Source organism: Terrapene carolina, unplaced genomic scaffold, assembly GCF_002925995.2.
Source record: "Terrapene carolina triunguis isolate 2854851 unplaced genomic scaffold, T_m_triunguis-2.0 Scaffold66, whole genome shotgun sequence".
In the NCBI taxonomy this organism is placed as follows: Eukaryota; Metazoa; Chordata; order Testudines; family Emydidae; genus Terrapene; species Terrapene triunguis.
In genome coordinates this window covers 94,772,907-94,800,849 of record NW_020664417.1, presented here as the reverse complement: position 1 = coordinate 94,800,849, position 27,943 = coordinate 94,772,907, and the positions used below count along the sequence as shown (strand labels likewise).

General features: G+C 40.9%; 1 protein-coding gene across 1 annotated transcript in view; it reads left to right on the top strand.

The window, feature by feature from the left end:
* LOC115271163 (catenin alpha-2-like) overlaps positions 1–27,943 on the top strand; it is a 253,966-nt gene that overhangs the window by 168,161 nt on the left and 57,862 nt on the right. The window contains exon 4 of the mRNA XM_029910656.1: positions 24,258–24,424. Within this exon, the coding sequence (XP_029766516.1) occupies positions 24,258–24,424 (167 nt within the window). The remainder of the gene's footprint in view (positions 1–24,257; positions 24,425–27,943) is intronic.

Genomic DNA, 27,943 nt, shown 5'->3' with positions numbered 1-27,943 from the left:
GCCCTCCTTCACAAGCAAAGGAGGGTTAGTCTTGATTAGTATCTGGATGAGAGACTTCCAAAGGAGGGGACGGCATTTCAGGAAATGACATTAACTCAGGTTGCACTTCTCCTTTGGAGTAAGAATTAAATCGCTTCCTTAATTTGGTATTAGGACATACTGTGCTACTGCAGCTGTTGTCTCTTGGAAATGATGTAAATCCTGTGTTGGGTCTCTTGTGGTAAAGATTGTATTAAATTATTTGCAAGAATAAAGATATTATCCTTAGCATACTAACCCTTATACTACTATGGTGACTATATTCTCCCTGCCTCAGAATCCTCCTGCACTGCACTCACTTATACTTAAACTTTTCTTTGGTGTTGCTATGCAGTGTTAAATTGCTTGCTTGTTCCATCTCAGAAGTGGATGCATTTCAGTGGAAGGTGACGGGATCCTTAAATATATAAACATTAATTTGTAATTCTGTAAAACCGTCGTACTGTGAGAAAGATGTTATATAAAATTCTTGCCTTGTCCTGGTCCATGTCCTGTTAGCATATGGTTCTTGGGAAAGAAACATATCCACAAAGTTATCCTTCATACAACTCTCCATATGACAAAATGTATGGATTGCATACAATACTTTAGTCAGGGCCTGTCCCTTGAGGTTATTTTCTATCACAATAGAAAGGGATCCCTTAAGGGTACTTTCTATTGCAAACTTCTGTATTTTACATTCTTTCCTTTCTCCTTATTCTTTCTCCCTCACCACATTTGTTTTGCTAAACTGCTTCCTCCACCATTTCTCTGACTAATACTGTTTTCTATTCTGAATCTTCCTCATTGATAACCTTCTTCTCTGCCCTATTAGGCTTTCTCACTTATATTCAACCACAGCTTCTACTGTTATGCTTTTCTTCTGTGACATCCTTGTCTGCAACTTTCAGAGCTGGCAGTGTCCTTTCCTGTCACTATACATCTAACAATAACCATGTGTTATTTGTGAACCTTTTATATTCTAAAACACATCAACCTACCTCTTTGATTCTTCTCCCTGCTGATGGGCAATACAATGCTGTGTGTGTTGATTCAGATCAGAATATAATTTAACAATATAAAATGCAGGTATCTTTATCTCGCTACATCAGTGCTGCTGAAATTTTGAAACATTTATGCATTGGGCATCATTAGATAAGAGGTTATCTATATTACATTAACATACACGGTAGATGAATTCTGATTTCAACTGGCAGCAAAATGGTATTGTATTAAATTTTTACCAGAAATCAAAGTACAGGTCAGAGATTATTATACTCCATTAAACTTCCTTGTGATTTTTATCTAATGTTGCCATTTATTTTATATAGATAAGCAAAAAATAGATTTAGCTTTCATGCAAGTTGATTCTTTGGGCATGATTCCAAGAATTGGTGCTGGGTTTTTTTTATGATACAAAAGCCAGCCATATGTTTTTGCTAAATTGGGTCTCAAATATAAATTCTTATAAATGCCTAGTTTGAAGATTATGTAAACTAGTAGCAATGAAATAATTTAGTCCCAGTCAATGCTACTGCAACTTGTAAATATGTCTCCAGCGCTCTTCCATTAACTTCTGAACCTGCTCCTGCATTAATTCCTGACTTCTACCTTTATTACCACAAACCTGTAATACAGTCACTCCCTCTCTTCCAGAGACTTCTTGTGTGCCTCTGTCCTATCTTCTGCCATCCAGTCTCTGAGTGCCTTTCTATTTCTTCCTGGACATCTAAAACTGGTCTAAAATGATACTCCTTTTCTCTCCTCCCAAAGTATTCCCTTCTCACTTATCTATCACTGGTGGTAACATCACTGCCCTCTCAGTCCAACAGAATCTCCGGAAGTTATTTTCAACCTGTCACCTACTGCTCACTACAATTTGCTGATGTTGCTAACCCCCCACCCCCAACATCATCTCCATAATCTGCCCATCCCTACTACCAAGGCAAAATCTGCCAAGTATCACATGTTTCATGTAACCTTCTCACTTGCACCTCTTTCTCTCTCCTGCCCATAGTCCATCTGGAGTCCTGTGTATCCAGGTGAGCAACAGGCAGGAAGCAAGGACTCCTCTACAGTGGTAACTGTTGCTCGGTAGGGTCTTCTGTAGAACCTACTCTGCAGGAAGCCAGGTGGCTTCTACCTCTACTTTTACTGTTCCTTCTTGCTGTATGCAAGTCATGAATGAACAGCCAGGAGCAGAGGATGATGTAGCAGGCAGAAGAGAGCAGCCGGTCAGGAAACAAGGTGATAAGTTCAATACTAGCCCCCGGCTTCCGTTCCCACCAACAAACATCCACCCGCTGCCCCAAGCTGGCCCCCTCAGCAGTCTTCCCACCACTACCAGCTACTTGAGATTTCCCCCATCACCAAACCCCTTAGTTGACCATTGAACCATCACCTTACCTGGGTACTTACCCCCACAACTTCCCCTCAGTTATCAACCAACTTGTTCAGCCCTCCCATGTCATCTCCCCACTACCATCATCCCCACCACTAAGCACTCACTCATAGACCCATCTTCCCCAGGCACAACCCCCCCCTCATCACCAACCTCTGTACATGCCTATGCATATTGTATCTTCCTATATCCCCCATCACCAGCCTTTTCAACCCCACTTCCATTTCCACCTCCTCCCAAGATGTAAGCTCATTGCGCCTTTCTACCTGTCTATAAAGGATTTGACACATTGTTAGTGTTGTACAAGTTATACATTAATAGTAATAAGTATGTGTTTAAATGTACATTGTTATGCATTCACATATTTATGGATTTGTTAACTTTCCAGGTATGTCATAAAGCCCATCTTTTGTCTCTCTTGTGTTCAGGGTATTGAGCAGAGACTAAGAGCTAGGACTGCTATATTCATGGAAAGCCCTCCTGTATTATTTTGTGTGTTTTAACCCATAGAATGAACATCTATAACTCTGTTTATACATTCAAAGTAGTAACAGAATAAAGAAAATCATTATTATCTGGTCATGGCTGCACCAACACTAACCACCATTTCTAGTGTAAATGCCCCAACTGGTGGAATACACTGCTATAGTCTTAGGCTTCTGTCAAGCAAATGGTTGGTTGAAAATAGAATCCTTGCATCCCAGGTGAGCAGGCAGTCACAAGGAGATAGTTCCAAAGCATGGAATCTAGCACTGAGAAGACCTTGTCTACATTTCTCAAGAGGTCAAATAGGGGGTGGTGGTAGATAGAGAATGAAGGAAGTAATTATAAAAACACAGGGCTTATGCACATCAGCATTTTGAATTGCACCCAGAAAATTGAAAAATCTGTGCAGTGCCTAGAGCCCAGGTTTAATGTACTCACTAATTTGCTTGACTAAACAGGATTTAAAAGGCTTTAAGAAGCAAAATCAAAGTAATATTCTAAATGATACAATCTGAATCTTTCTAATGCAGGCTGCTACAATAGGTTACATAAAATACTTTCCTTTCTATTCACATTATGTATGTTGGAGTATCTGTGCATCCTCTTCAGACATTGTCCTTTATGTAGTTGCTACATTTCATTGACGTTTGTTAATCATAATGCACTTTTCATTCATGAATGGTTATGCAAGAACACTTTAGAGGATTAAATGCAAGATTTTAACAGAACTTAGTGTAAGATTTGTCAGACTTTTGCATCCTCCTACAGTTAAACAGTATGTTTTACCTCATATTTTTTGGAGTTTTTGTAGTTTGATCAAAATGTGCAGTACCATGTTACTGTACTATTTAAAATATGGTAGCATTTCTAATCAATTACAGTGTATTTCAAACAATTCCCTTGTAATTGAGAGTCATTGTTATGTTTGAATAAATGAATACTTTACTATAAAATGTTGCCAATTTTTGTGATTACTGTTGTAATTATTTGAATATATTCACCAAGAAGATCTCCTGAACTTTCAGCTCCTTTAGCTCCATTCTGAGATTGAAAAGTCTTTGATGATCGGTGAAGTGTCTTCTGAAGCAATGTTATTCATTCTAATGTATCTAATAACCAAAGGGATTATTGCCTGTAGTCTTCAGAATTCCATCTAGTCACGTGTATTATCTTTGCTCCAGGAAGACAGCACACAATCCCATTGTAAGGAGCTGTGAACTGAAACCTGGGTCTGCAGAGCCTGAGATGGCTGATATTCCCACAGTGCCACCAGGAGGCAGAAATACAGCCAGGGAGCATGATAGAGTAGGTGCCGCAGGAAGTACCACCCAAGGGAGCCAGAATGACAGTACCCTGTGGCCCTCTGATTGGCCAAATATCCTATTTAATTCCAGGGGTTGGCCCAGGAAGTTGTCTGGGCAACCACATAGACTTTGACCTGCTCTGACTCCAGATTTTGCCATTGCTCCTGATCTGCAGACTCTTGTCTCAGCTAGACTCTGACCCTGACTTGGTACTCTCTCTGATCTTTGACCTTAGCCTGACTCTGACCCTGATTCCAGCGTGGCACGACATGTGATCTCTGGTCTCTGACTACAGCGTGCTTCTGACCCCAATTCTTGCTTACTGAACCCGGCACTTGTGATTCCTTTGACTCCAGCTCAGCAACTGCCGCCCTGATGTGCAGCTGTGACCGCTAGGACCAGGCCCCAGCTGTGACCACTAGGCGAGACTACCTAGCCCTTGGTCTCTTACACCCATCATCCACTGTCCCCTACAGAATTTTTTTTCAGCTTTTTTTAATATCAAGTCCCACTTAAGAATTGTATTTCTTGTTTTAGGCACATTTGACATCCTCAAGGATTGGGCTGGTGTATTCTGTAAAGATCCCTTTTCTCCCATTGGATTACCCAAGACATTCTCTGCAGCTGTCACACTGAGTACTTGAAAGCAATTATATATCTTTGCATAGGACAGATTTCTTCTGATCACCTTTCCTTTGGTAGTCACATACTGCCCAACATCTTCTACTACTTCTACTGCAGAGTGTCTTCTGCTTCTTGGATTACAAACTGCCAGTCCTTCTGTTTTCTAATCTCTCCTGTTCTCTTGAAACCAATTTGTTCTCTGGTTGGATCTGCAGTGGTTTTACCCAAATATGATTGTCCAAGAATTCTTCTGCCTCTCTAATGCTACACAGGGTCAATAGCTGCTCAAGACCACATTTCGCCTCTTTAATACAGCTATCAACTTGCACTTCATGTATAGCAAATCTTTATTTTCAGGCAGGAAACAACAATGGCATATCCTTACAGGTCACAACAAATGTTCTGTTATTTGTTATGCAGAGCTATAACTGGAGAAAATGCTCCTTCTTTCCTTTGTGCAAACTCTCTCAGAAACCCCTGTTAGCATGTTCAGGTTGTAAGTGCCTTTATACACCTAGCCTCGGATGTCATTACTATCCCTCACTAACAGAGAGGGATTAGCCACTTAGAGTAGTGGTGGGCAGCCCGTGGGCTGCAGGTTGCCCAACACCGACTTAGAGAATTCAAACACCTGATCTGATAAAAGCCTGTACAACCTGTTCAGAAACACAGCCCTCACAGAAACACACACAAAACAGAACTGACTTGCCCTGTTCAGAGGCCTGGAAGTCCAGCCACATACCCCTCTGAATGCCAGAGAACAAGAGTTACTCCGTTTTGTTATCTTGCCACCATTTTGTGTTAGGCAAACACAGCACTAAGGTACCATTCCACTGTTAGCTGAAAGTAAGGGAGCACATAAGAATTGGTGGGGAAAACAACAAGGAGTGGTGACAGGTTTCAGTGGTAGCTGTGTTAGTTTGTATCAGCAAAAAAACCCGAGGAGTCCTCATGGCACCTTAGAGACTAACAAATTTATTTGGGCATAAGCTTTTGTGGGCTAGAACCCACTTCATCAGATATGGTTGTATCTTTTACTTCATACATGAAAGGATGGGGGACCTAACACTTGGTAAAGCAACCCCCATCCCTTCATATATTTATACCTGCTCCTGTATCTTTTACTTCATACATCTGATGAAGTGGGTTCTAGCCCATGAAAGCTTATGCCCAAATAAATTTGTTAGTCTCTAAGGCGCCACAAGGACTCCTCGGGTTTTTTTAAGGAGTGGTAAGGCAGTTAGTCATTAGGTTGGGTGCATTAAAATACTATGTTGCAATGTTGGCACATGCATCAAGGGTTCTGACAGAAAGATATGAGCAAAAGTGAGATAAACAAGTGTGTGAGAGTCCAAGAGAGAGAGTGAGAGTAAAGAGACAGACTGGAGAGACGAAACTTGATTCAATAAATGCTTAAGGACTGCTAAAAAGACTGCTGTCAATGACCTGTGGAAGACTGACCATCGGAAGCTGGGTGCCTCCACTTCAGCATCACTTTTAATTGTATGTTACTGCAGCTTTTAGTCTATTGACAGGGATTGTTATATTAATAAAGTGTTGTTTTAAAGATACTGCTTGTATCACTTATTGGACGCATGTGCTGTGTCCTTTAGTTATTCCCAAGACTACCCTAACACAGAGAAAGCCTTGAGGTAACACTCTCAGAGACAGAGACAGATTGACAAAAGTACTTGGCTTCCAAAGTCCAACATTTAGGTGCCATGAATTTTTTCAAAACTACCTCAGCTGATGCCTAGCACTATAGGCACTTAAGTTTTCACCAGTGGAAATGCACAAAGACACTAAGTTGTGACACTTACCCACAGCTAATGAGCTGGTCACAGCCCTAGCTCATGCCTGCATTCCAGCAGGATTCTCAGAGTAGGTCTTCACTTGTCTATCTTAACTACTGGATTGAGGCCTGAAGGTATGCTCTGAACATGACTACCTGATCATGCTCAGCACAAAAAACAGCTAGGGTGAGCAGGCTGGGGATTTTGCGGCTGACTGACATGCTTATGTGTGCACAGATAACCCAAGAGTTCAGTGGTTAGGGAACTCACCTGTGATGTGGGGGACACATGTTAAATCCCTGCCCTGCCCTGACTGAGAGCAGGAACTTGAACCTATGTGTCCCACAGGCCAGGTGAGTGTCCTAACTAGCATTCTATTAGGTATTCTGCAGTAGGGCTGTTGCAGTCTCTCCTGTTGGAGCTGTTCTACTTCGTAGAACTAATTAAATATATGGCTGTCAAATGATTAAAAAATAATTGTGATTAATTGCACTGTTAAACAATAGAATACCATCTATTTAAATATTTTTGGATGTTTTCTACATTTTCAAATACATTGATTTCAACAACAGAATACAAAGAGTACTGCTCACTTTATTTTTTTATTACAAATATTTGCACCATAAAAAACAAAAAGCAATATTTTTTCAAGTCAGCTAATTAAAGTACTGTAGTGCAATCTCTTTATCATGAAAGTTGAACTTACAAATATAGAATTATGTACAAAAAAATAACTGCATTCAAAACCAAAACAATATAAAACTTTAGAGCCTACAAGTCCAATCAGTCCTCTTTGTTCAGCCAATCGCTCAGACAAACAAGTTTGTTTACATGTGCAGGAGATAATGCTGCCCGCTTCTTGTTTACAATGTCAGCTCAAAGTGAGAGCAGGTGTTCACATGGCACTGTTGAAGGCGGCATCACAAGATATTTACATGCCAGATGCACTAAAGATTCATATGTGCCTTCATGCTTCAACCACCATTCCAGAGGACATGTATCCATGCTGATGATGGGTTCTGCTCAATAACAATCTGAATCAGAAGTCACCAGCAGAAGGTTGATTTTCTTTTTTGGTGGTTCGGGTTCTTTAGTTTCCCCATCAAATCATTGTTCTTTTAGGACTTCTAAAACCATGCTCCACACCTCGTCCCTCTCAGATTTTGGAAGGCACTTCAAATTCTTAAACCTTGGGTTTTGTGCTGTAGCTATCTTTAGAAATTTCACACTGGTGCCTTCTTTACATTGTCAAATCTGCAGTGAAAGCGTTCTTAAAATGAAGATGTGCTGGGTCATCATCCAAGACTGCTGTAAAATGAAATATATGGAAGAATGCAGGTAAAACAGGAGGAGACATACAATTCTTCCCCAAGGAGTTCAGTTACAAATTTAATTAACACATTTTTTTAAATGAGCGTCATCAGCATGGAAGCATGAAGGGGCACACGAATGTTTAGCACGTAAATATCTTGCAATGCTGGCTACAAAAGTGCCACGTGAATGCCTGTTCTCACTTTCAGGTGACATTGTAAATAAGGAGCGGGCAGTATTATCCCCAGTAAATGTAAACAAACTTGTTTCTCTTAGCGATTGGCTGAACAAGGAGTAGGACTGAGTGGACTTGTAGGCTCTGAATTCTACATTGTTTTGTTTTTGAGTGCCGTTATGTAAGAAAAAAAAATCTACATTTGTAAGTTGCACTTTCACGAGATCGCACTATAGTACTTGTATGAGATGAACTGAAAAATACTATTTTGTTTATTATTTTTAAAGTACAAATATTTGTAATATAAAGTGAGCACTGTACACTTTGTATTCTGTGTTGTAACTGAAATCAATATATTTGAAAATGTAAAAAAACATCCAAAAATAGTGAATACATTTCAATTGGTATTCTATTGTTTAACAGTGTGATTAAAACTGCGGTTAATCATTATTATTTTAGTTGCGATTAATTTGAGTTAATCACCTGAGTTAGCTGTGATTATTCGACAGCCCCAATTAAATATTTATTGGAACGGGGACTTGAACCTGACTCATGTACGTGAAAGTGAGTGCTCTAGCCACAGGACTATAAAGTCAAAGTCAGTGTCAGTTGCTTTCTCTTTTTCTGTGTGTATGGCGCAATCAATATTTAGTTATTTATACTGAATGGAGCAATGGAAATTGGGTACCTAGCTTGATTTTCAAAAAGCATCTATGTGCCTATCTACATCTTTAAAAGCCTAAATACCTTTTAAAATCTTGCCCCAGGTCCTTTACCTACCCCAAAGCTTCTGTAACACTTAGCTGCCCAGCACTTTCTAAAGATGCTGCAGAGACATGAGAAACCAAAGTGAGGCTTCTAGGAACACTTCTTCCTGTTGCTTCTGATTGGCCTGTGAAGTAGGGGCTGGACTACAGAGATCTCTAGCCAGCAGAGGAAGGAAAGAGCATAATAGATGATGAAGACTGCCAAATTCTTGCCCTCTCCCTCTGTAAACATACACCTAAGATGTAGCTCTGAAATCAATAAGGGAAAGAGAGACAGGCAAGCAGATTGGTTTCTTTGGAAGACAGCCACCACTGTTGGCTGAGGGGTAGATTGCCATGTTATCAACAGCCAAAAACCATGGTATGTAGAACACAGAATAACTAATGGACATGCGTGGTGAGAAGAAGAGAGAGGAAATGGGAGTGACTGGAGAGAGGATGAGGAGAGCAAAGAGAGAAGTGACAGTTATATGGGGACAGTATGGGGTAGGAGAGGGACAGCCACTGGGAGGAAGATAGCATGTGTTACATGGACAGTTTGTATGAATGAGGAAGAAGAGATAAAGTGTGCAAAATGGGTATAATCTAAAGGTGACAGACTTACAAGGGAGGCAAGAAGCTGCCTTAATTTTTTTCCTATGGAGTGGTCAGCAAAATATCATCCTTCTCAAACTGGAGCACAATAGAGCTTTGGTAGTCTTTTAAAATTTAAGGAAGTGGAGCTGTATTCCCAGGGGCCTAATTTGAATTTGGCAAAGTGAATTTGGCTGTCTATCCCTCTATGCACAGGCCCAACAAAGAAAATAACAGAACGCCACTAGCTGTTACCTACAGCCCCCAACTAAAACCTCTCCAGTGCATCAAAGATCTACAACCTATCCTGAAAGATGATCCCTCACTCTCACAGATCTTGGGAGACAGACCTGTCCTTGCTTACAGACAGCACCCCAACCTGAAACACATACTCACCAGCAACCACACACCACAGAACAAAAACACTAATCCAGGAACCTATCCTTGCAACAAAGCCCGATGCCAACTCTGTCCACACATCTATTCAAGTGACACCATCATAGGACCTAATCACATCAGCCACACCATCAGGGGCTCATTCACCTGCACATCTACCAATGTGATATATGCCATCATGTGCCAGCAATGCCCCTCTGCCATGTACATTGGCCAACCGGACAGTCTCTAGGCAAAAGAATAAATGGACACAAATCTGACATCCGGAATCATAACATTCCAAAACCACTAGGAGAACACTTCAACCTCTCTGGCCATTCAGTAACAGATTTAAAAGGTGGCAATTTTGTAACAGAAAAGCTTCAAAAACAGACTCCAATGAGAAACTGCTGAACTTGAATTGATATGCAAACTAGATACTATCAACAGGCTTAAATAGAGACTGGGAATGGCTGAGCCATTACACACATTGAATCTATTTCCCCCATGTTAAGTATCCTCACAGCTTCTTGTCAAACTGTCTTAAATGGGCTATCTTGATTATCACTACAAAAGTTTTTTTTCCCTCCTGCTGACAAGTTCATCTTAATTAATTAGCCTCTTAGAGTTAGTTGGCCAACTCCCACCTTTTCATGTTCTATGTAAGATCTCTCTCTCTCTCTCTCTCTCTCTCCTCACTATATGTTCCATTCTATGCATCCGATGAAGTGGGCTGTAGCCCACAAAAGCTTATGCTCAAATAAATTTGTTAGTGTCTAAGATGCCACAAGTACTCCTGTTCTTTATGCACATATAGTCATACAGCTCTCTGATCTTCTTAATTAGGGCTGCTTCCACATCAGTACAACTCCTTTCCCTTTGGTCAGTACTGGGTTCATTTCTTTGCCCAGGTGTTACATAGTGAATTCAGACTGAAGACAACAAATAGCGTAAGAGTAGAATGCTGAAGACTGTCTATCTAGGCTTTATCACTGTGCCTATCAATATAATATTGAAGGGACAGATTTTTAAAATGTATTTAGGCTCTTAAAGGTTCCTGGTGGAATTTTCAAAAGCAGACAGGATGACTAACTCCCATGGCTGTTAGGACCCAGGTGCTTTTGAAAATTCCACCACACAAGTATCTGTATCTTTAGGCTGCTAAATACCTTTACAAATCTGTCTCTAAGTGTCTTTTAACTTGGTACGTTATGCTTCTAGAATGTCTACTGTCTCAAGATCGCAAACATTTTTACAAACATACGGGGGTTTAGCTCACAACACCCATGTGTAGTAAGTATTATTTCCAGATAGAGCAACTGAAACACTGAGAGGTTAAGCCATAAAACCAAAGACTAGAGGAGGGAGAATAAAAAGGTGGGGAGTGGGACTGGGCAGAATAGAGAACGGACAGAAGAACATTGTCTGAAGAACAAAATAATTCAACAGATGCGGATACAGGAGTGAGGGAGAAAGCCAAATTGCCTGATACATGATAGGGAAACAGAGAAAGGAGGATTTTATTTCCCTTTTAAAAAAAATACTTGCATGTTGCACACATGCATTTTATATTTATCAGGTGAAGGATTCCAGCAAATTCAATTTCTTCTATGGATATATGGTAATGCTTTCTCTCCATTTGCACCCGCCTCCCAACTTCTTTCTAAATAATCTGCTGTGCCTTTTCCTTTTAAATAACTCTCTGCCATAGTCTTCTGCTATACCCCAACACAAACTAAGCTTTCAAAAAATATTTAGGTAGATGGGTTAATAGCTCTGACACCACCACATTATTTAAAGGGTCATGCATTATCTAAAGGGGCACACAAAACAAGCCACTGAACCTAAAAGAGCTGGCCGAGGAGATCTTTGGCCCACCGTAATCAGGTGCAGACGCACCCCTGTGGCACCTCCTGCTGGTCATCTTGGAAATTAGCTCACCAGTCATCAGAGCATCCTCTGGAGGCCAGGTTTCCCACCTGTCACTGGCCCCCCATGTCCCTCCCAGACCCCGGTGCCCTTGGCTTGGGTGCTGCCCCCCTGGCAGTACCCCACTCTCTCTTTAGGTCTCCGCACCCAGGGGAACCCCCACCCCCTATCCCCACCTTGCCTCAGTGTAAGGCTACTGCCAGTCACCAACTAGCCCCCATTCCCTGGGGCAGACTGCAGGGTATGCCACTCAGCACTGACAAGGGGGGTTTGGCCTGCTGCCTTCTTCCACCCTCAGTACCTCTATGGGCCTAGAACCAGGCCCTACAGCCTGGAGCTCTCCTGGCTTTTCCCCAGCCCTGCCTCACTCCCAGGTACCTCTCAACCTTCCAGCAGCCAGGCCTATCTCCCTCCACAACTAGAGAAGAGACTGCTGAGCTTCTGCCTACCCTGGCCTTCTTATAAGGCCCGGTTGCTCTGTTTGGGGCATGGCTCCAGCTGCAGCCACTACCCCCAATCAGCCGGGGTTTTACTCCTTTCCCCAGCCCCAGCCCCCTGCAGGGCTTTTCCAACCCCTTCAGGGCTGGAGCGGGTGCTCACCCTGCTACACCCACTGATGCTAATTCTTTAGCACTAGGGAAATTCCAGAATGCTGGAAGTGTGCTAATACTGTGCCAATATTAAAAAAAGGACAAGAAGGCCAGTCTGGGTAACTAGAGGCCAGTTAAACTAACATCAGTTTAGTTGGGAAAATATTTTGGGATAGCTCAGTGGTTTGAGCATTGGCCTGCTAAACCCAGGGTTGTGAGTACAATCCTTGAGGGGGCCACTTAGGGATCTGGGGCAAAATCAGTACTTGGTCCTGCTAGTGAAGGCAGGGGGCTGGACTTGACCTTTCAAGGTCCCTTCCAGTTCTAGGAGATAGGATATCTCCATTAATTAATTAATTAATTTATACTGGATTAAATTAATAAAGAATTCACGGATAGGGATATAATTAATGCCAGTCAACATTGTTTTATAGAAATAGATCTTCTCAAACAAACCTAGTTCCATTCTTTGATGAGATTACAAGTTTGATTGATAAAAGTAATGGCGAAGATGCGATATTCTTAGACTTTAGTAAGGCATTTGACTTTGACAGTGTTGGCAAAAGAATAAATGAATATAAACTGGCCATGAACAGATTCAGGTTAGAAATTAGAAGAAGGTTTCTAACCATCAGAGGGATAAGGTTCTGGAACAGCCTCCTAATAGGAATTGTTGGGGCAAACAATATAGTTTTAAGAGAGAGCTGGACAAATTTATGAGTTGCACCAAGCATTCTCTCTCTCAGGTGCTTGGTTGGCTCATTCTTGCTGACAAGCTCAGAGTCTAATTTAGTGCCATACGTTGAGTCAGGAAGGAATTTTTCCCCAGGTCAGCTTGGCAGTGACCTTATGTTTTTGTTTGTTTGTTTGTTTTTTTGTCTTTCTCTGCAGCATGTGGGTGCGGGTCACCTGTCAGAATTATCTAGGTATATCTCACTTAATAATTTCCCTGCCATTGTGGGGGGCCTGGGCCCGGATGCACCTTGGTCCCTCCTGTTCTCTGCCTGTGGCACATAATAGTGTAGTCTCTTGTGGGTTGTAATACTTTGGTCTGATTTCAGTGGCTGGATATAGTATGTGCGTGCTGGATGGTATTAGTGGCCTGTGATATACAGGAGGTCAGACTAGAGGTTCTGCTGGTCCCTTCTGGCCTTAAACTATATGACTCTATGTATAAACATGGGAGTAGCATGTAGGAGCAGGCGTCCTTTGTATATGGCATTGGAGAGACCAACGCTGGAATACTGCATCCCATGCTCCTGTACACAAGAAGACTGACAGGTAACTAGATTACAGTGTATAAGTACCTTCATGGGGGGAAAATATTGTGTACGAAAGGATTCTTTAATCTGGTGGGGAAAGCCAAAGCAAGAACAAATAGCTGGAAGTAGAAAACAGACAAATTCAAATTAGAAATTGGGCACAAATATTTAACATGGAGGGTGATTAAGCACGGGAAGAAATTAACAAGGGAAGTGGTGGATTCTCTATCCCTTGATGTCATCACATTAAGTCTGGATGCCTTTCTGGAAAATAACCTTTAGTCAAGCACAAGTTGTAGGCTCAATAAAAGGGTAACTGGGTGATATTTACTGGCTTGTGATATACAAGAGGTCAAACCAGAGGATATAATTGTCCGCAATGGCTTTGAACTCTATGAATCTTGGTGGGGGGAGGGAGGAGTAGGAGAATCTGTTCAGAGGAGAGGTCAGTCTGCCAGAAAAGCCCCAAAGCAGAACAAAACCACTGCTTCAAATGGAAACTGATCCAGGGAAGGTACTAATAGGGGGTTTAAGAGGAAGAGACAGTGGAGATGAAGATTTCAACAGCAGCTTACTGCTGCAATTGGAGAGCTGCCAGTGATGATTATCTTACGTTAATATCGCACCTTTCATCATGAAAGCTCCCAAAGTGCTTTCCAAATATTACCAACTGATTATACTTTCTCTGCATAGGGATTTCTTCATTCACTACTGAAATGCAGTCATTACCATCATGAAACATGACAGCTGTTTAACAGTGCACAACAGGAGAGTTTAGGATAGGAAATAAATAATTCCTTATACAACTTAAGCTACAGGAAGAATCTGGCTAGGAGAAAGGAACTACGAAAGTTGGAATTTGACCAGGATATCTGGGTTAATACCCTACTGTTAGGAAAGGTTCATTGGAGTTGTTAATAACCACAACTGGTCTGTATCATTCTATTGCATTTTTTCAGAAAGACACTTCCAGCATCACAGTGCCCTTAAATTACCATACTGGCTGCTGGGGCACTGGTTCAGTGACTCAAGGGAACAATGTCTCTTTCTCAATCAACATTTCCTAGGCTAGGTCTACACTACAGCGGGGTTCCGACCTAAGATACGCAACTTCAGCTACGTGAATACCGTAGCTGAAGTTGCGTATTTTAGGTCGGCTTACCTGGCGGTGAGGACGGGGGAAAGCCGACCGCTGCCGCGCTGCCGCCGACTCCGCTGCCGCCTCTTGCCGAGGTGGATTTCCGGAGTCGACGGCAGAGCGATCAGGGATCGATTTTACCGCGTCCTCACGAGACGCGGTAAGTCGATCCCCGATAGACCGATTGCTACCCGCCGGATCGGCGGGTAGTGAAGACATACCCCTAGAGCTCCTGGGATTTCCTGGACATCTTTTATCCAAATGTTTCTCTTTCCTTTGGATGTATGTGTGCATTACATCTCACCAGATCAAAACTATAGGAGAGAAGGCTGCAGATCTCTGCATTGCTATAAAGTGTCAAGGAAGAAAATAAGGACATAAAGGAAGAAATAAGCTAACATTATTTTAATACAACTTGCATATTTAAAAAAATATATTAGCAATGTTACATTGTTAGATTCCAGCATGTAACCTTTAAAATAACTGTTCATGTCAAACATGCAACTCACCTTGGTCAAATGTGCAGCTATCTGAAAGAATGAGTGACAATAAACTCTTGCTCTAAGCTCCAAATAGCTTCTCAGTTCTCTAAAATATTAAACACGGCAGTTAGCGCATGGATCAGATTATGCCTCCCAGTGTCCCAGACTTGTGGGAAGAAAGACAAGATGGAAGGGATATGGTTACATTAGGCTGCAACTTTATTAACTTAAGTCATCTGGGAACTATCCCACAATAACTTGTATGATGCATGTCACCATTCCTTCCATAATAGTTTCCACCTGGTGGAGTGCTCCCATCAGCCCCTACTCTTACAAGGGCTGTTCCCCAAGCCTATGCTGGATTCCATCACACTCCCCTCATATGAGGGGCTAGGGAAAGGGCATTGTCTTCTCACTGCACCAGACATTAGGAACCTCAGACCCATTTCTCAGCTTCTTTAGGGCACACCTGCCCCTACATCTGCTTCCATGTCTGGCTTATCAGGGTCTTGACCCTCTATGGAACGAGTACCTCATTGCACACTTACTACGAGGAAGCACTAGCAATTAGCTTGACCATCTCTCTTCCCTCCTCATCTCCCAAATAGCTTCTCAGTTCTGTAAAATACTAAATACTTTAGTCCCCTCTTATTCTAAAATGCTGAGTTCAGTTAGTGCTTTCTTTGAATGGTGGCCATAGATTAAGTGACAGCTTTCCTGTAGGTCTCTGAGAGGCAAAGGCTTCTTTTCCATGCCAACATGAACGAAAGGAGCTTGACACGAGGGATAATTGATATGGTCCAGGGGAAAAGGAATCTTCCACAGCCTCTAATGCAGCCTTGTGGCTATCTAATCTCTCTGTCCATTCAGAACTTGCCCAATACCATAGTATGTAGAGACACAGATCACTGAGAATAGCATCTCTTACATCACTTCTAGTCTTTAAATCTATGAAACTTTCCTAGGTGGGATCACTCCTATTGTTAATCTCCAAAGGGAGTGTTGCTGAGCTATTGAGCGGACATCATTACTGAAGGGAGACCTGCTTCATGATTTATCTCCTGCCCAAATTTCCAACCTCCGTAAGCCTTGTTTAGTAGTATTCTCTCTTCACATCTGATTCAGTACCTCCCCTATTATTGTCATCTGCAAATTAAACTAATGTGCTGGTAATCCCATTTTGCAGATCATTAAACATGATTTTAAATAATACGTGTGTTGTTCAGTGAACACTCCGTGCTTAAGATGCTTGCAAGAGTTGGGTTGACTTGGTGTCTGGTTCCCACTGGCTGTGCATAACAGCAAGAGTTTTACAGTGGCCTGCCCAGATTCGCCGTCAGGGAAGCTCAGCCCTTAAAGTCATAGCCCCTAATATCACAATGTTCTCAATGTAGATTTCTGTGGAACCCCAGTGAACTCCCCCAAGTGCAATACATGGACAGATAGCAGAGGACCAATCACCGGGTGTAATGACAAATAGTAATCTGTTTTCTAATGGTAATATCCACGCCAATCTAATTGTTTTAATGACTGCCATACCATTACTTCATTTACATTTATCTTAGGGATTTCCAAAGCACCATTACCTTAGTATCTGTCTAAAAAGGTCCTTTGTTAAGGGGACTATTGTAAAGTGCAGACTATCAGATTGATAGTTTTGTTACTGAAATGCCATAAAATTGTGCATGCTTTTAAAGCATGCCTAGGACTAGCCTATAGCTACGATAATTAAATCCTTATATTTAATGATCTGTGCATTATGTGAGGTTGTAAATTATTGGAACTATATAGAATAGAAAAGGATGAACTCTAAAGGTGACTAGACTCAAGTTCATCCTGTTCTAGTCTATTTATTTTTTATACCATGCCTATGACTGCGGCAACTGATCGTTTTTAGAATTAGAAAATTAGTCAAGGAGACTAACTTCTTCTACATATAGTTTCTACTCTGTAAGTTCCTATCCTATCTCCTAGAACTGCAAGGGACCCTGAAAGGTCATCGAGTCCAGCCCGCTGCCTTCACTAGCAGGACCAAGTACTGATTTTTGCCCCAGATCCCTAAGTGGCCCCCTCAAGGATTGAACTCACAACCCTGGCTTTAGCAGGCCAATGCTCAAACCACTGAACAGGCAGATTGTGTATATAGCAATATTGTGTGTTTATTTGTTTTGTTGTTGTTGTTTGCATAATGTGCTTATATGTTGGTCTTAGAGAAGGCCAGGTCAAAAAAGAATGTTTGAATTTAGAATGGAAGCTTCTGTTTGAACGACAGCATTTTTTAAAAAGACATCCATTCTCGATTTAAAAAAAAACAAAACTTCCCATGATGGAAAATCCATCACATCCTGAGGTCAATGTTTTAATGGTAGATGATCTAGTCTCCAATCCAGAGTGAAACAGCAGTCCAGGTAGTAGGCAAACACTCCCTTTATGTTCTGGTTGGTCTGTTTTAGCTAGAAGATGACCTGCTAGATGAACAATGGCATTTGTGGTTACTGTTGCTACGTGTGTATCCAGTAGGGCCATCTATTTTAACAATCCAAAGAAAAAGCCCTTGTGAAGTGTCACTGGGTGGCCACTGCCACACACCTCCTCCAAGCATGCGCTGCCATGCCCAGCCCCAGTCAGGCCGGTTCATTCTTTTATAGCAAAGGTTAACAAACAAACAGAAGGCAGTCTTAAATCAATACCTGACCCCTAGTCTTCAGGGCCACCCCTCCGAGGGGTCTCTGGCTCTCCAGTCCTGGCAGCTTCCTTGCCACCTCCAGCGCTGCTCCCCTCTTAGGGGCGCAGCTGCAGGGTTGCTTTCTTGAGCCCCGACCCTCTTGCTCTAGGGACCCACCACAGGAGTTTGCTCCACTCCAATGTGACTTCTGCTGACCAGGGCTCAGCCTGTCTAAGTCCTTCCTCCTTAGCTGCCTACTAGCAGCCTTTATAGGTCCAAGTGTAGCCCAGTCCTCTTTAATTAGCTGTATGCGGCCTGCCTGCTCCAGTCCAAGGGTTCTTGGCTCAGTCTATCCACAGAGACCAGCTACCCTGTGACATGAGGCAAAGAGGCTGTATATAGAAATTGAATCCCCAAACTATGCTTTTTAGAAGTAAAAGACTTGTACTCCAGTAGAATTAAAGTTTAATCTTTCACCAAAATTTTGAAAAAAATGCAGTCCAAAGTTCAATGACTATCAAAATGTAAAAGGGGAAGTTATAAATTCTGTCTACAGCAGATCCTGTGTGCCACTTAGGACTAAACCAAGAATTGTCTCTTCCCTTGTGGGTTTCAGGATTTCCTGATTCAAGGAGCAATCATACATGGTGTCTAGAAATTTTATCTCTGCAGCCTGTTCTGAGGTGACATGTTCTCAATGAATATGCTGATAGTTGAATTCCCCCATTATTATTTTGTTTTCTGCTTTTTAGCCTCTCTAATCTTCCTGAGCATTTCACAATCACCATCACCATCCTACTCAAGTGGTCAGTAGTGTATTCCTACTGCTGTACTCTTATTATTCAAGCATGGAATTTCTATCAGAGTCTGTGTTACAGTTTGATTCATTTAAGGTCTTTACTTGATTCTATACTATCTTTCACATATAATGCCAATACCCCATCAGTGTGACCTATTGTGTCATTCTTATGTATTTTGTACCCTGGTATTACTGTGTGCCATTGATTATCATGTTTCCACCCAGTGTCTGTGATGCCTATTATATCAATATCCTTGTTTAATACTAGGCACTCATAGTTCACCCATCTTAGTATTTAGAATTTTGCATTTGTAAACAAGCACTTATAAAATTTGTCACTATTTAGTTGTCTGCCTTCATGTGATATAACTGACTATAACTGGTGGTGGAATCTCCATCCTTAGAGGTTTTTAAGGCCTGGCTAGACAAAGCCCTGGCTGGAATGACTGAGTTGAGGTTGGTCCTTCTTTGAGCAGGGGTTTGGACTAGATGACCTCCTGAGGTCTCTTCCACCCCTAATCTTCTATGATTCTATGACTTATGGCTCTATGATAGGACTCTTTTTTGTTTGTTTGACTGTTTTCTTCAGTTCCAAACTGTACTTAATTAACTTCCCTCCTCTCCTCTTTACTCGAATATAGAGTATACCCTTTAATAAATCCTTGCCTAAGGGATGTGTCTGTCCAAACCATATGCTCCTCTGTTGGCTTTCTCCCAGCCCTTAGTTTAAAAACTCCTCTACCACCTTTTTAATTTTACATGCCAGCAATCTGGTTCTGTTTTAGTTTAGGTGGAGCCCATCCTGTATAGGCTCCTCCTTTCCCAACAGTTTCTAATAAACCTAAAGCCCTCCTCCCTTCACCATTGTCTCATCCATACATTGCGATGCTGCGGATCTGCCTATCTAGCTGGCCCTGCTTGTGGAATTGGAAACTTTTCAAAGAATGCTACCATGGAGGCTCTAGACTGTAATCTCTTACCTAGAAGCCTAAATTTGTATTCTGGAACCTCTTCCCTATGTCATTGGTACCTACATGTACCACGACAGCTGGCTCCTCCCCAGCACTGCACATTAGCTTGTTGTGAGAGCTCCACAACCTTTGCACCCAGTAGGTAATTCACTGTGCAGTTCTCCCAATCATCACAAACCCAACTATCTATATTTCTAATAATTGAAAACCAGCATCACTATTACCTGTCTGTTCCTAATAACCGGGATCCCTTCCCTCGAAGACGTATCCTCAGTGCGAAAAGAAATCATGACTTAATCTGGAGGTAGGGTCCCAACAATGTGATCATTTCCCTCCACTCCACCTTGATGTTCTCCTTTCCTGAGACTTTCATCCTCCTCAACTGCACAGAGGCTGTCAGACTGCAGGAGTGGGACCTCTCTATTTTGTCCCAGAAAGTCTTTTGTATGTTTCTCTCTGTCTCCCTTATCTCTTCCAGTTCAGCCACTCTGGTTTCCAGAGCCCATATGTGGTCTCTGAGGGCCATGAGCTGCTTGCATTGAATGCATACATATTCCATCTGCCCAAAAAGCAGGTAATTATACAGGGCACATTCAGTGCAATAAACTTGATAGCCCCCCACTCTGGTGCTGGGCTTTTGCCTGCATTATTTTAGCTCTTACTGGGTTATTTTTGTTTGTTTGTTTTGAGGGGGAATTTATTGGCCTAAGTTTAGAGACTGTTTATTAGTTGTATCTGGCTCTCATGCTCTCTCTCTAAACTCCCTCACAAAACTCCCGTTTGCTGCTCCTGTTCACTAGCTCCTTTGGGCGCTTAGGAGCTGGCTTTTCAAACCCTGGTTCTCCCTGACATAGCAACACTGCCTTGTCCTGCTAATTTAAATATAAGACATAATATTGAATTTGTACTTTGGAACAGAAATCTCTAATATAAATCCAGTTAAACTTCTTTGGAATATTAAGTGTCCTGTTGTAATCATTTTAATTACTGTATGTTTAATAGAAGGTTTAAAAAAGATTTTTAGGAGTGCATTTTCAGTTGTATTAAGCAAGCTGAGATCGCTATATACCAAACCCTGAACCTTGATTAACACTGTTTAATGTTGCACAGTGACTAGATTATGTTAACCTTTGGCTAGTATATTTCATCTAAATTAATACAACAATTCACAATTAAATAGCTGGAACATTTTTTTAAACCTAGATATGTCATTGCTGGCAGTCTTTGGAATAAAGTATTATGAAGATTCATAAGTAGTAGTAACTCATTCAAGTATCCTCTCACTTTCCTGCTGTTGGACAAATGGGTTTTGCAAGTTTAAAATACTTCCTCAAACTAAGCCAAACCTTGCATTAAAATGCCCTTGGAAATCCTGCACTTTCCTGTACAGGGAAAAATCTCACTTCCCATCCCACAACTAGCTTTGGAGGAACCTGAAGGCAGTGGAGCCAATGTTGTTCTGCTGCACACATGAGATAAGATGTCTGGAATCCCATCCAGGATGTAGTTGGAAACCCCCATGTGCTGTAGTTGCCAATTCCCAACACCAATGCATGCAAGGATAATTTGGGGTTTGGGAGGGAGTGTGTTGCATACACTCAGGTTTCTGCAGATGGATTAAAAGCAGGGACTTAAAGGTCAAACCAGACAAAAGGTGTCTCAAGAGGGGCACCTAAAAAGGTCATATTTAAAAAAAAAAGTTGGCTATACCTTCTTTCTGTTACTGTTTCCTCATGTATAAAATGAGGATAGTACTTACTGTACCTACTTTATTGCACAGGAATACTGTGAAGCTTAATTGTAAGTCTGTGTAGAGCTTGTGCCTGCCAGTTTGGCTGTGTAGCCACACAGCAACCCCTACTAACTCAGGACAGAAAGGGGGGCAATCATCCAGCTATCAGCACCTTTCCTTTAAAGATGGCTATGTGGTCATTTTGTGTTATAAATATTTGTGAGTTGTCTTCGGGTGGTGTCATATTTGGAAATGAGGGAGGGGAGATCCCATAGGAGGATTTTTCATAAGGTGAAATTTCTTGAATCTCTTTGGTTCAGAAATATTGTCCACTGCTTTATTCAGCTTAGTAGTTTTCTTTCACATAGTTCATTTTGCTTAATATGTAGTATAAGCTGTTAACTGGCTTCTAAGAGTTAGTTTTGTTGTCTCTCTTTTACTCTTACAAAGAATTTTTATGAGTCTCTGTTATGAGTTTTGGCAGTTTTTTGGAAATCCAACAAATTGTGTCTTGGATAGTCTTGCTGCAAAATAGAGACAGTAAGAGAAATAAACCATTGGAATCTTTATGTATGCACTTAGACTGTACATTCCTTACTTAACACCCTAGATGCTTTGCACACAAATTACAGTAACAATAATTAGGCCTAACAGTGGTATAGTAAAGGAAGGAAGTCCCAGTGGGAATTCTTCAATGAGAATATGAACGCCTCCCCTACACATTGTTTGTATTGTCTGCTGGGGAGTTTTGTCTTCAGAGATTTCTTTGAATGCTGTTTTAATGGTCATAAAGACAGTGGAAGTAAGGTCTGACGCCACATTAGGAACAGTCTCCCATGAGTCTCTACACTGGAGATAAATTTGGAACAAACTGAAAATCTTTTAGCAATAGTGGATGCATGTTAATATAAAATGTGATCTTAAATACTGTTAATTCCCTTTTTACTACAGTAGTTAAAGAAAAAAAAAAGCTGTGCAAGTTATAGATTATGGAAAACCAAGTCACAAGGAGATACAGCAGGACATTTGGGATTCAGCTGGGTAATAGTGAATTTGAAAAGGCAACTAGAATAGGAACTTGACTTCATATCTTGCTGGGTTAGAGGATGATTATTTTCACCCAGTGCAGTTACAATATGGTTCCAGTTTGAGGTATAGATGGGGCCTTAACAATGTTCCATAAATGGACTCAATTACTTTTGAATACTTTGAGAGCCTTAAACATTGTCACCTGTTATTTTTGTTCTTAGAGAGGGCCACAGATTAGTCATCTCACCAATGAAATTTTCTCTATAATGGCATTTACTTTCAGAATGTACTCTTGCTCTCGCTGCCAGAACTGGGAAGATGGTATGTTCTGATTTTTCTCATTGTTTTTCAGTTGACAGCAATGAGCCCAGGGGCTGCCCGAGCTGCTCAGGTGGCTCCCGGGCCAGCCGCAAGGGCCGCTGCAGAAGTCACGGAGCTCACGAAAAGTCACAGAATCCATGACTTCCATGACCTCCGTGACCAACACAGAGCCTTACCTATAAACTCTCATCCTCTGTTCTAAAAGATTTCATCTTAGCAGAGAGACAAGGCAGGTGAGGTAACATATTTTGTAGGACCAACATCTGTTGGTGAAAGAGACAGGCTTTTGAGCTCCACAGAGGTCTTCTTCAGATCTGTTTTCAGTAGTCTGGTAAGCACCTAGAACACTTTTGGCACTTTAATAATAATAATATAATTAATAATAATAAGGAATGTTATTACATTATCTAGACACTAAACAAAATAAAAAAAATGATCAAAAGCATTATTTTAGCATATTGAATGAAGTTTAACAAATAATAATACTATAAATCCATGTGCTGTAAGCGGAGGACTTTGTCCTCCGTGTTTTAAGTCTCTAACAAGTAGCTTAAAGAAAGAGAGAGTTCTGTCAAGTCCATTGGGAGAAGTGTCTTAAGTGAAACAAGTGTAGATTAAGATGGGGAGTATGCAGAGGGAGGACTGGAGAAGTGGGTTCATTACAGGGATTTTGCCTAACCCGGGGGCATCTGTACAGGTAATTGTAATGGCATGAGAAATCTATAAACAGGATTGATAGCTATGGGGGGAAGATCAGCTCAGGATCTCTGGCTATATGAACAGGGCACCAGGAGCAAATGAGCGGTAGAAACTTGGGAAGATAATTGTAGTGGGAGCTGGTCAAGAAGTAATGTAGAAATGGGAGGGAAAGTTGGGAGCAGAGAGAAAGTGGATAGGTGAGTCTGCATAGAAGGTGGTTACTTCTGTAATAGTAGGATAGGAGCCCTTCATAGGGGAAAGATAGCTACAATGGGAGTAGATTAGAAAATCTGTTTATGGGAGGAAATTCTGCATATTTCAGTTGGAATCAACCTAATGAGTCTCTGACTCTGTCCATCCGCATAAAAGGAGGTGAGTTTTATGTTTCCTACAGCTCTCCAATAGCAGCTTCTCTAACCTTATGGTGAATATCTCTGCAGGTGGCTGTTCAACAGTTTGTCTTGGTATCTTATTCTTCTAGTTCTGCAGCAGGGGGCTGCAATAGAAACAGAAGAGATTAATACAGTAGGGAGTGTAGTCTGCGTAGAGAAGGTTGCTGAGTAGTCTGCCAAATGCATAGCTACTTCCTGTGCAGCTTGTTGTAATTGACCTGATCATCCCAGGTCATTTTGAGATTCTAAAACACTTTGCACAGAACCCCTCTCTTCAGCAACCCACTACTGCAAAACCAAAACCAAAAACTAAATTCCTTCCTGGCTAGCAACAGTTAAGTAATTCAGGGAATTGTTTGTTTTTCTAGGTGGTGTAAATGTAAAACTTTTGTGTAATCAAATTTATTTTATTGTATTGTAGGTGAAACAATGAGAATTGCCTCTTCAGAGTTTGCTGATGATCCATGTTCCTCCGTGAAACGAGGCACCATGGTGCGGGCTGCTCGGGCCTTGCTGTCGGCTGTTACTCGCTTACTCATCCTGGCTGATATGGCTGATGTCATGAGGCTTTTGTCCCACCTGAAAATTGTACGACTTTTTAATTTTCTACACCGTTTTCTTCGTTTAAGATGTGTTGAAATTATAAATTATAAACAAAAGTCCAAGTTTCACAAGTTTTCTATTGTCTTTGTAGTTGCTGTTCTTGTGGAAGCACTAAAGTGGAACTAGAATATAATACATTTCTACTTTTTAGACCCTTATATGTTCAATCTAAATGAATTAATGTATTGGAGAGTTAAAATCATTATCGCTAGGTACTTCTGATAGATTGTATTTGTATTGCTGTTGTGTACCATGCTGGACTAAAAGCCACGTTTAAATCACAATCATGCCAGTGGTTTAATAATGCACAGTAGTTGTAGAGTATTGCTATCTTGTGGCAGAATTTAAGTACTACAGTTTTGTTGTGCCGTGTCAGGTGCTTCTCTATGACTACGGAATGTATCACAAGGGTGGAGCATTGATTGGGATTAGAAGCAGGATATGTGTCTAATGAGTATTCAAAAATGAAAAAAAATAGCAGAGAGGACATGTAGATTAGCAAATGATTTGCTGTAGATTTGTACTCTGCTTTTGCTGCTGCCTATCTACCTGTCTGTAAAGGCATACAACAGTGTTTTATAATTGTCAATACCCAGCTTAATGATTGCTTTTTCTCTTGGTCTTTATCACATGGCTAGTTTTTGCTAATCTGGAGGAGGGAGAAGAAGAAAAAGAAGAAGAAAAAGAAATAATAATAATATTAATTAAAAAAAACCCCACCACCCTAGGTGTAAAAATGCATATACATAATGTTTAAAACCTTGTTTATTTTATTGATAAATGGCCCAAAAGGTACTCCCCCTCCCCTCCCCCCTTTTTTTTTAAATTGTAGATATTGTTCTCTTGCAGAGATATATGAGAACCTTTAGCCTGGAAGAGATTGTAGAGACACATTTTAATCCTTTGAAAACAGAGTCTACAATGAAAAATGGCAAATGCTTTTCTGTACAAATGCTAGAAAGCACTGCTCTAATGAATGCAGTGCTATCGTAGTAAAATGTCAGCACATTGCCCCGTGATTATGTGCTGTGTAAGCAGTGTGACTCTCGAATATGCCTTCATTTTTTCAACTTAATAATGAACAACATTCTAATTCAGGCAATGCTTTGTCAGTGGAGACTTTCTAACTCTTAATTTTAACAGTAAGAGATTGCCTGTGTGTACACTACAATTCAAATTCTTATCCAGACCATTTCAAAGGTGAAGGATCATTTGTTCTTGTATCTGAGCAGAATCCAGAATTTTTTGGCTTTCCGTGTTGATAAATTCCTTTGTTGGAAGTAGTATGATATACTGCTTAGAGTAGCATTCTCCAAATGATCTTTTGTAAATGGGTGCTGTTTAGTAATTTTCTCATATCATTTTTGTCTCTGTGGATTCTCAAGCCAGCATATATCAACATACTTTGTAGCTTTTGCAAATCATCCAAGAAATTATTTCAAAGAACATGCACCCTTATTTTCATGTATTTTTGTCTCCTGTGATTTTTGTTAAGATTGTGTTTAAGCACTTGAAAGTTTAACTTTGCATTTGATCATTTTGCATCATTTTTACAGCTTTAAAAGAACACCCGTTGCTTTTACTTTCCAAGAGAGAGAGGGGCAATGCAAATATTTGCACCTTATTATTATTTTATATTATTTTTGAGACCAAAGTAGCTTTAGGCCACTTTTTGGCATTAAAAGGCCAAAGATTGATGGTGGTAGTTGTCACACATGGAACAGCATTAATATCAACTTTCAACTAATGTACAAAGACTGATTTAAAGTATGTAATGATTTTAACTTCAAGTTCTCTGAAAATTAATTCATTAAAATCACTTTGCATTGTCAGAGTTATAAGAGGTGATTTATCCAAGAGGTACCCTAAAATGTACTATAATCAGTTTTAATTGAAATCACGTCAAGGCAGTGAGTTGCACTTCAGTCTTTATGGAGAGAAGTGCATTTTAATCAATTTGTAAATGTATGTAGGTGTTCTTCAGAAAGATTGTTAATCACTTTATCAGATTATTTGAAGAATGAGGATATTCTCAAATGTGACTTTGTGAAAAATATCAGTTTAGAAATCCATATTCAAAGACTTTCAATAGCTTCCATATACAATTTTCTCATTTTAAAATTTCACTTCTACCCCTACAAACTCAACCGGAGTCTTGAAAGTCATGCTGCATTATTTGTGACTTGCATGTCATTGTCAATCCTACATATTTTTTCATTCTGAACTTACTTAGTTCTGCTGATAATATATGAGCACAAGTAAAATCTAACTATCTTTCCCTGAGGTATATTGACTCTTAAATACTAGTTGGAGTAAAAAGTAGCACCGTAAAGTTAATTGTAATTGGCCTTCATTATCTTTTTGATTTTATAAATCATTTGTTTTCTCCACTTTACTTCATTGGGCCATTGTAGGTCTTACTGAATGTGGAAACTGGAACTGTTTGCCATGTCAGATGGAACTAGGCCTGCCGACATTTCTGGGAAAGGGAAATCAATTCCTTTCTCATAAGTAAATTGAATACCACACTTGGGTTTAAAATCAAGTCCTTCTCATTATTGTCTTGTACATCCCATTACTTCCCCTTCCTACCCACCCACTTAAATTGCACCATGATTTTATCAGGCTTTAAAGACATTGGTTTTAGCCTGAGCAGTTTCAGTAGAATAAACTCTAAGCTAAGGTCAAAAATGGGTGGGAAAAGGTAAGATGGTATTTGAAATGATGTTAATTTAAGGTCCAGTATCCTGTGAAGATAACTGAAGGTCCAATATCTTGTGAAGAAGAATGAGGGGGGATTTGATAGCTGTTTTCAACTACCTGAAAGGGGGTTCCAAAGAGGATGGAGCTCGGCTGTTCTCAGTGGTACCAGATGACAGAAAGAGGAGTAATGGTCTCAAGTTGCAGTGGGGGAGGTTTAAGTTGGATATTAGGAAAAACTTTTTCACTAGGAGGGTGGTGAAGCACTGGAATGGGTTACCTAGGGAGGTGGTGGAATCTCCTTCCTTAGAGGTTTTTGTCAGGCTTGACAAAGCCCTGCCTGGGATGATTTAGTTGGGAATTGGTCCTGCTTTGAGCAGGGGGTTGGACTAGATGACCTCCTGAGGTTCCTTGCAACTCTGATATTCTATGATCTCTACAAATAACTGACACACACACACCCACACCCACACACACACTCACTCACTCTCTCTGTGATGCTGGGATTCTCAGCTTTACATCCCTACTTTACTTTGTATCCTTGATGTTTGGCATATATTGAACAGTGATATAGTGACCTGTCTCTTGGGCCATACAAATTAGGCTAATGAACAGATAAACCAAGGTGCTTTCAGCACCTTCAGCTTTTCAGTGTTATATTCACATTTTCATGTTCCCCTGGCAAACAGTGGTGCATCTGCTCTCCCCTTTAACAGAACAGGATTACAGTAGGCCAGGGGAGACCTTGGCAAACGCCAGGGAGACAGAGTGGGAAACAGAATGGCACAGGTTCTATGAACCAGA